Below are 9,846 nucleotides of genomic sequence, written 5' to 3'. Positions count from 1 at the left end.
TGCTGTGCAGCTGCTTCATGTCTGTCACAGCCAGCCTCTGTGGGAAAGGCTGCAAGAGAGTAAAGATGTGGGGATTTTTTCTATCAGAGAAACCAGACCTTGTTATCATCATCCAGTTTCAGAAATGTAACACACCGGGCAATGCTATGGGAATTCAGATCATCCTCACTTGGGCCTGGGAACAGATGCTCTGGGTTGACTCTAACAGCAGTTTACTGGGAAAGCTGAGGATCAGCCGTAACAAATACTCAGACCGTGGAAAAGTTTTGCATTAGTGATACGCTTGTCTCAGCCATCAATCAACTGGTCTAAGCAGAAGTCTTGCCTCCACAACAGGTGGGTCAGCAAACACAAGGAACCCATGGTCAAGCTGAACTTTTTCCTTTCATCTCACTAGCAATAAAAATTGCTGGGCAAAGTTATAGGCTGTTTGCATCTGTGTAGCCCTGACTGCCTCCTGTCTAGTTGTACAGGTCCACTTCATCCTGCAATTGAAATTCAGAGAGCTATTCCTTCCAGCTGTGCTAGCTCCAACAATTGGTTAAAAACTCATTTGTCATTACAAGTCAGCAGGTATGCGTGATATAGTTTTAGATACAGAGGCTTCTAAGGAGGCAGGGCTACACTCAGGCAAATGTGGAATATGACGTTTCTTTAGTGGAAGCAGAAGAAAATTACTCTTATTCCTAGATCTCTCCACTGAAAATGACTTGCACAGACTTCTGCCCAGTACTTCGGGCTCCTTGATACCAGCCATTCTAGACTGTCTGTTACTAATCAGCTGGTGTCAAATGGTCAAGGCACTACTGCTAACCCAAATGAACTAACAAAAGAAAGCACAGTGGTTTTCACCCAAAACCATATGCTTGGAAGTGGGTATATTTAAACATATCTATGTTCTACATCTCCACTTGTTTCTACATTAACTTCAAGCCAAATCAGCAAATCAGTCACGATGCTCATACAATACTAGTAAAATGCAGTTAAGATTTCAGTTACACCCCTAGTTTTCAATTTGGGAAGCATTGCAAGTAAAAACATAACCTTGTTGCCATCACTTAATAAAAATGTAAGAAATATCACTGCAGACCCATTTCTGTGTCACATTCTTCCATTTCGTGATCATGTTTAGAACTACCATTTAGGAAGCCATTGGATGATGTCTCTGCAACCCCATTGGAGTAGTGCTCTGTTTCCATGTCTACATCATTGCTGAGAAAGGGGAAGAGAAATACATCATCATCAAAATGACACAAGTTTTCTTTGCATCTTTACAACCTTATCATGAGAATTCTTTGCCTTGCCAAGTAAAAACATATTTTAAGCCACATGACTGCAGATTGGTTCTGGCTTGTGTGCACACTTGCCAGTGCCTGGAGTGGCTCCAGGAACCTGATCCAAATAAGGGTGGGCAGGGAAGGAAGTCAGGGTGGGCGGAGAGGGTAGGAAGAGCACAGACCTGAGGCCAAGGCGAGCAGCTGACCTTTCCCAGCCCTGAGGCCGAGTTCTGAATGTGTACAGACATTCTTTAGATCAGACTAACCCATTCCCAATCTAACATAGTGTGTTTCCTCAAGTGAACTACATTGGATGAGACCAGCCATTTTTTGCCTCCCCAAATGTCTGTACAAATTGGCACTAAGTGTAATGTCTGCACACACCCATTGGGTCACAGTGTAATAGCAAACCATAATACAGTCACTTCATGTGAACACATGTGAAATGCACCAAGTTAACAGCTAACAGGCTGAGAGGCTTAAAAACAAATTTACAATTGTATTTACATGTTTATAGCTGTACTTTGAATGAATGTCTGCATATTAAGAATTTCAGTGTGGGCTGTACACTTGGACATGTGGCAGGAAGTGCCCTTTCATTGGTACTGAGACAGTACACTTCCCAATTCTCTACTTCATTTATTCTGTGTGTATATTTATATAATTACACACATTTAAAGGGCAAAACAAGCATGAAGCCTACTTCAAGAATGCCAGCTTTAGGCAAATAATGCTGTTCTTTCAACAAATCTGAATCCAGAGATTACTCATGCAGACTGGAGAGCAGTACCAGAATAAAAGCAAAGCAAAGGGGAAGAGAGACCAAAAAAACCCACTCCCGCAAAAGCAAGCACTGAATTCACAAAGAAATGCTAAAAAAAAGTGTTCAGAAAACATGAAGCACATGACTGCATGACAGATCTCTGCTCACAAACTAGAAAAAAAGCAGTCTTTGAAAACTGTACATGCTCTGCTTGAATAGGCCTGAATGGCTTCCAGGACCAAAGCCTTAACCAAACAGTAACAGCATATTCCAGCTTACTGTATCATCAGTTGAGAAGATCGCCATATAACAAAATACAGCCTCTTTTTATTTTATTTATACACCTTCATCCATTTTAGGGCTAGAGAAAGATCCAGGTTACAAGTTCCCAGGTTATTCCTAAAGAATACTCAGCTCAGAAAGAGGAAAAACACGACCCTACTGTGAATGGAGTACAGTGTAGCCAATAAGCTTCCTTCATCTTACAAGATGCCCCCAAAAGTTGGCTGAGTTCACCAAGCCCTGTAGCAGTCAATTTCTAAGAAAATTATTCAACCCTCCCCCGACACAAAAAGGGCTGAAAAATGCATTTTTTTCCAAGTTCAATTTAAAATCCCAATAAGAAGGTACTGAAAACAGAGGGACATTTTTTTTAGCTACAAGAGGAACCACTATTAGTCCAGAGTTAGCGAGAAATCATTTTGGCTGTAATATTCTCATCTGACATGGGGTATTAGATTTGAGAGAGCAAGTATCCAGATTTGAAAGGGGGGTGAGGGGGAGAGGAGAAAAGGAAGGGGAGGGGTGGTCTTGATTGGCACCAAAGCAGCATGGCTGTACTTCTAGAAGTGACATAGAACTTGGCTACCTTTGTACCATGTTTATCATCAAAGCTTCTGAATCAGCCATCCTCATTTTAAAAATAAAGAGCTCCTCTCTGCATCCTAATTGAAAGTACTGCAAACTTGCCCACTTTCAAGCCTAGTTGTTTCCATCTCTCAAAGAACCAGTATAAGCAAGTCGTGGGCCAAGTCAGGCTCAGTTCTACCTGTTCAATCCAAATTTTTGGAATTTGGCCCTGATACACAAGCCCACAGAAATCAAAAGTTACATATGTGAGTGTAAAGGGATTTATGTTAAGCAAACAATTCTGGTTACATACAAGATGGAAGAGAACCCACTCTTCATGCAATCCTAGTTTTGTTGACTCTACAGATGCTAACACGAATAAACAAAATAACATTTTGTCACTCAAGTCATCAGACACAGCATAGGTTAGCACAGCAGATTGACTTGTTGCAACCTGCCAAGTAAAATATGGCACCTTCACTACATACTACCCCTTTTCAAAAGTCGTTTTGAAAACTTTCAGAAGAACAAGGTGCCTATTTGTCACTGTTAGTGGCTTTCGTTCTTGCATTTCAATAGAGTGGTCGCACTGAACTGACTTTTAAAGGTGAAAGACATTTATTGAGAAATGGTGAGAAAAATAAAGTATTTTTCCCATTTTCTAAACTTACATTAAATCAGCACTAAGAATGAAAGGACATAGGCTTATATGTTGTGTTTTTAGACCTGCGCCAGCAGCAACGTAAAAAAGAGGTTTGTGTCAAGATTGATATAGTGGGTCAGGTGCACCCGTCTGGGAAATCACTCACCTGGAATAGCTGTTAGCTTGCTGTGATCTTGATACGTTTATGTTGTTGAGTTCAGGTACATTCAAGCTGGTGGACTGGTGTTTACTATGACAGTAAGACTGATGTGCTTTATTTGATATTACTCCATTACTGCAACTACTTTCATAACCTAGAATAATATTTTAGTCATTTGAGTTGGGTACAAGCTGTGAGTTTACATACACGGCACTGAAACAAACATAAAACTGATTTGGTCAAATAAAGGGAAAATCTGACTCATCAACTAATTCCACATACCAAGCTTTCATTCATCAGCAGGGACCCTGGTTTTCTCTGTTTAAGATTGCAAATTCTCTGACTCAAAATTCAAAATCCAGGATTAAAATGAAAGGCCACTATACATATATAAGTATCAGTTGAACACAATGTTTTGTTGATCTATTTACAGTTTTAAAGCAATGTGGAAGCTTACCAGTGCCTCAATCACTATAAAATCAACTCTAAATACCTATATATTCACTCCCCCAGGGTCTCTGCAGCCCAGTGGGCGTAACCCAGAGTGGCAGGGAATAGCGAAGCTGCACAGAGAAGCTGCTCAGCGCTGCAAGCTCCATGTTGCCCTGGTGACGCGCCTCCAGCACGCAGGGCTGCAGTGAAAGCAGCAGCATGCACAGGGGGCACATTGCCAGGGCAGCAGGGGGCTTGCAGCAGCAAGGAGATCCCCACGTGGCCTCGCTGTTCCCTACTGCGCGGGATCGCGCTTGCCAGGCTGCAGGGGCCCCAAGGAATGGAAGCAGGGTAGAAGCCTAAGCCCACAGCTTGCACCTGCCCTACATACAGATCTCAGGGGTGTTGGTCTCCCCTACACTCCCCCCCCGGTAATGCATGCGGTGGTGGGGAGCTGTACTGCCCAAGCCTGCAGCAGGGGGGAGTGGAGGCAGGGGCCTGCAGACCTGGGTCTGTAGCCCTGGCAGCTGGGGGCCCCCTCCGGCAGGGCTGGCGGAGCAGGGGCTGTGTGGCGAGGGGCACCAGCGAGGCTCTGGGGGCTGTGAAGGGCGAGTCAGGAGCACCAGCAAGGCTGGACTTCAATTTTAAATCACGGATTTTGGGTTTTATTAGAGAATTTGCAATTTTTAAATCAAGGAAAACCAGGATCCCTGGTGATCAGTATGTGAAAGGACTCCTAGGCTTCTAACTGTTTTAGTAATTACTTAAAATCGAGTGGAAGATTTCAAGGGCTCAACTTTCCTTAACTTTTTGTAAGGCAGACTAGTCACCATCTAAAGCAGAGGTGTCAAATTAGTCGGGCTCTGCAGGCTGAATTCAGACCTTGGGGCTTCCCATGTGTCAGAAGACCCATGAGTGGCAACAGTGACATTAATTCCCATGGCTGCTGGAGCTACTGTTTTAGTGCAACCTGGAAACCACTGCCACTTGCCCCGCCTTTCTCCTGCCACAGATTTTAGGGCACCTATACATGTGCAGCGAGGCTGCTCCAACGTGCTGGCAGACTATTAATCAAGTCTGATGGAGCATTATAATTACCACACTTCAGCAGATCCCAGCATCATGTATATCAGCATCCCCACACTGAAAAATGACGGCAGGGGCATTTTAACTAAAGCTCGTTCAACAAGTTTCACTTATAATGCCCCCTGCCAGCATTTTTCAGCATGGGGACGCTGATACAAGTGATGCTTCAGGCACTTTAATTAGAGCAGCTTTCAGAGCTGTCCTAATTAAAGCGCCCCCACACCACTTCCAGAGCACCTGCATAGCAGCCTCTGGAGGTGGATGGTCCAACCCAAGAGAAGCCTCATGGGCTGAAATGTTTGACAACCCTGACTGAAAAAGCTGAATGTAGTGTGAAGTTTGATTGTCAGCATACAGAAGTCCATTTTCTTTACCCAGCCCGGACACCAGGCTCCTGGCACATCCTATGCATACAGTGCTACTTCCTACCTTAACTAAGCTTATACACTTGTTGAGTGGCTCCTATTGTGAAGGAGCCAGGAAACAGAAGCCAGGCATGTCATGAGAACATATGGAATGGTTCAGGGGGAGAATGGTTCTTGTCAGTGAGGAAGCCATACCAGATTTGATTCACAGCAAAGTCCCATTTGAAGTTGTCTCCCAGTGGCCCACTATTTACTATAAGCTAGAAACTACTCTAATCCTAAAAGGACTTCCCAAACTACTTAGGGTAATCTTCAAGTGACATACACCAAGGGATTAGGCAGTTTCTAAAGCCTTAATCTTGCTTTCACATGAGGATTACATTTCTATGCTCTATTTCAAGTTGGCAAGCAAATCAAGAACATTCAACTGAGTAATACTGACAAGTATTCTAAATTAAAAGGAAGATGTTAACAGGCAAATATGACATTTACATGACCCCTCTGATCACATTCAAAATTGAAGAAAATTCAATACAATGTAGGCTCCCCACTGACTCACCTGAAAAGTGTGTGCTGCTTCCTTTGCTGGTTGCTAAGCTGTGAATATTCATTCCATGGCTGGGGCTCATGCTAGGGCTATTAAATGATCGAGGGCTTACAGGGTAACTGTCTTGAGACTTTGGACTGTGGCCTCCCAGACACCGAACTTCACTGTCTGTACCATTTACCATTTCTATGAACTGGCGTACTCTGAACAATGAGAGAGAAAAAATGGTTCTCTAATGTAGACACCGAATTTCAATTTAATTCTATTTCCATTAATTCTTTAACACAAAAGTTTTCCTAGCCAAAAGCTCTAAATATTAACAGTTCAGTCTAGAAGAAATGAGCTTAAAAAGTAGCCAGAATGTAAACTGCAAGAGGGCAAAACTCATTTGCAAAGAGAATGCAGAAGAGCAGGAATTTTACTGGGGGGTGGGGAAAGGAGTGGGGTGGAAGGGCAAGAATCAGAGATAAGATTTCCATTTAAATTTTACTGCAATTTATGGGGTTTTTCTCCATTGCATGGGTTTGCAGTGTCTCCTCAGAAGCTTATCTCATTTACTTTTGAGGCAAATGCTAAAAGGCCCAAATATCTGAAAACAGCAGATATAATATGGCACTAGACATTCACACTGGTCCACAGTTATAAAGTTAAAACACCTAAGGTCAGCTACAAAGCATCCTTTTGGAAGGCTTGGTGGCTAATGATTTAATTTTAGAAAAGGGGATGGGCTTTATTATATACTTTGGAGCTACTTTTTATTGCTTTAAATTTAGAGAGTCTTTCTAAATTGTTGAAGTTGAGGAAAAACTAATCTGATGGAGTATTTAACTGGAGTGTTCTTGACAGTAAGTCTATAGCAAAGCTTCCACATATTTGTTGTCAAACTTACTCTAAATTATCTAGGTTTCATGCAACACTACAGCACAATAGGTTGTAAATTCTACAGTAACTTAGGATAAATTTAAATAAGTTACTGAATTAGAGTCAAGGACATTTCTCTTTGTTTTTTTAATTTAATAACAAATAGGGACCTACTGAATTCATGGTGGATGTGGGGCGCGCTATGGCTCCTTTAATCTTGCAGGTTCCTCCACGTCTCCCCCATCACCAATTGGTGGAAGGGGGCCCTGCTTGTGGCTCATTCCTGATCAGTGGGGAGGCAAAAATGGTGATTTTAAATATGGCACTATTTTTGCCTCCTGCCAATGATTGGCTGAGGGGTCCTGGACAGCCCTGTTGTTTGCTGCTAACCGGTGGGGAGGCAAAAACAGTGCCATGTTTAAAACCAGTTTTAGCTTCCCTGCTGATCAAGAGGGGATGGCGGGGTCCTCTGCTAATCAGCGGCAAAGGAGGGGAGGGCAAGGAGCAAAGTGCGCACAGAGGAACATGCAAGATTAAAGGAGCCACCACACACTCTGCTTCTGCCACACTGGTGGGCTGTTTCTCAAAAATATTTTGCTGCTTGCAACCCACAGAGAAAAACAAAAATTCCCAAAGCAGAGCTCTTTCAGGTTCTCTAGAAACAATACAGCATTAATTTATAATCTAGTTTCTTTTTAGGCCTCTTTTGGACACTGTAAATGATTAACTTCAAACTTAGATTGTGGAGGATAACTTTACAGCAAGACGTAACATTGTTGTAGAATATACAGAATGTTGGTGACAATTTACATATTCAAATATGTAGCAGGTAAAGCTGCAAAAAGTGAAATAATACCATTTCTAAAAATGCGGCTTATTTTGTTTAAATGTGGGTTTCTGAAAGATATGTATGAATAACGACAATTTCTCATGACACTTATCTATAGACAGATATCTTTATAAAGTTTGAAGACTTACTTCAATGCAAATAAGAGATTAGGATTTCTTTCTAGTAAACTTGGATACAACTGCTGTGTTGTTTCAATGGCTTCTCCCATCCTTCCTGCTAAAACCAATTTCTGAATTCCTGTTCATCAAAACACACACACACACACACACACACACACACACACAGAGTCAGTTTAGTTTCATTTGAGAATTAACACGCAAAAATATTAAAGATACCAGCAGCATGACCCAATAGGACTTTTATCAAAAGAAACAAATCAGATGTCCTTAGAAGTTTTCCCCTTAATCAAGCTGCACTTATTCCAAGCATGTCAATATGAGTATTTATGAAACATGCATATTTCTTATGGTCAGCTGCCTCACAAACAGTGAACTGCTTTGCAATGAAAATAACGCACTGTGAGCAAGATTAGAATATAAAACATTCTACTTTAAATTATACTCCATAGCTATATCTTTACAAAAGAAAACATAAGCTACATTCAGTTCAGCAACGGTGTAATTCTGCCCAAAACAGTCAAGTGCTAGCTAAACCTGAGCTTTTACCTACTGAGAATGGACTTAATACATTTAGCTGAATTTTACCTAGTCAAACTATAACCTTAAGCTCCTGCCCAGGCTTCAACACAACCAACTAAAAAAAACCTGAGCTACTGTATTCACTCAAATACAAGAGATGACCCTGAATTTAAGGTATAACCCTCAATAATAAGTTTATAAAGTGTCCATATATAGAAACTTGTTATAATTTTCCAGGTACAGAATCTATTATTGGAGTATAATCTAAAATCCATCCCCTACTGCTACAGCAGGGAAAGCAGCGGCTGGGGAGGAACAGGGGGAGGGCAGGCGGCCCCATTACTGTCTGCCCTCTCACTTCTTCCCCCTGCAGCCTTCCTGCCCAGTGCCACCTGCACTCCCCTCTAGTCTCTGCTTCTTCTCCCCCTGCTTCCCATAATCTCTGCCCCTTCACCCCACCCCTACAGTGAGACACTGCTTGGGCTCTGTCCCCTGCTGGGTCATGCAGCACAGCCCTTGCTGGGCCATGCACCAGCAGCAGCGCTCCTCATTGGCCAGGCAGGGGACAGAGTTTCCTTATACTCCATGCCTGGGAGGGAATCCAGCCTGAGCCAGAGCTGAGCTGCGCCTGACAGTAAGGAGGGGTGCAGAGGGGGAAGAAGCTACAGATGGCAAGTGGTGGTGGGATCAGGAGGTGGCCTTGAGTATGGACTCAGGTCCTAGCCCAGACTGGGAGCCAGAGTCAGAACTGCAGCAGACATCTGCTCCCCACCCCCAAAGCTTTCTATGTGAATTTCAGATGAGGGGCTGATTAGGGGGGAATAGATAACATCTCATCTGAGATTCAAGTAAATATGGTAATAATATTGACCCTTCTCCAACTCTTGGCCTCAAACTGCATCTAACCAGTAGATATTAGCCAAGCCTGATCTAAACTCAGCCCCTTTTCTTGGGAGAAAATTTCAAGGTACGAGTAGACTACAGTTTGTGGTCCTATTCTTAATTGGGCAATTATAAATTAACTCAGGTTTACTAAAGCTGCTGTAAAAACTAGACTAGATGCACCAGAAGTGTTTACTCCAGGGCAAGCTACAAATTCTATCCTTCTACTGGGTCCACATCACTGCTAGGGAGTTGGGCTCGAATCATGCTCTGTGCCCCAGGCTGCAGCAGGGATACAGCCTACTAGCATGGAGCAAAGGCTGGGCAGAGAGGTGGGGTATTTCAGACATACAGGAGATGAGAGGAAAGAGGGGCAGGGGAAATTGGGACAGCTTGTGGCTGGGGGAGGTGGGGGAGGGAGACAAGCACAAAGTGTTGGGGGCAGGAGAAAGCTAGCTGCCTGCCCCCCACCTCCACACTGCCTGCCCCCCCA

At 43.1% G+C, this 9,846-nt stretch overlaps 1 protein-coding gene across 2 annotated transcripts in view; it reads right to left on the bottom strand.

Moving 5' to 3' along the window:
- Positions 1-9,846, bottom strand: part of RANBP9 (RAN binding protein 9) — a 75,143-nt gene that overhangs the window by 10,493 nt on the left and 54,804 nt on the right. The window contains exons 8-11 of one of the 2 annotated variants that reach the window (XM_019523128.1): positions 7,962-8,070; positions 6,135-6,325; positions 3,699-3,846; positions 1,139-1,212 (exon numbers count right to left, since the gene is read on the bottom strand). In XM_019523128.1, the coding sequence (XP_019378673.1) occupies positions 1,139-1,212; positions 3,699-3,846; positions 6,135-6,325; positions 7,962-8,070 (522 nt within the window). Of the gene's footprint in view, positions 1-1,090; positions 1,213-3,698; positions 3,847-6,134; positions 6,326-7,961; positions 8,071-9,846 lie in introns of both variants that reach the window. The other variant, XM_019523122.1, reaches the window with a different exon arrangement.

This window comes from Gavialis gangeticus, unplaced genomic scaffold (assembly GCF_001723915.1).
Source record: "Gavialis gangeticus isolate Ggan-Ray unplaced genomic scaffold, GavGan_comp1, whole genome shotgun sequence".
Lineage (NCBI taxonomy): Eukaryota > Metazoa > Chordata > Crocodylia > Gavialidae > Gavialis > Gavialis gangeticus.
The sequence above is the reverse complement of the archived record's forward strand: the minus strand, read 5'-3'. Positions and strand labels throughout refer to the sequence as shown.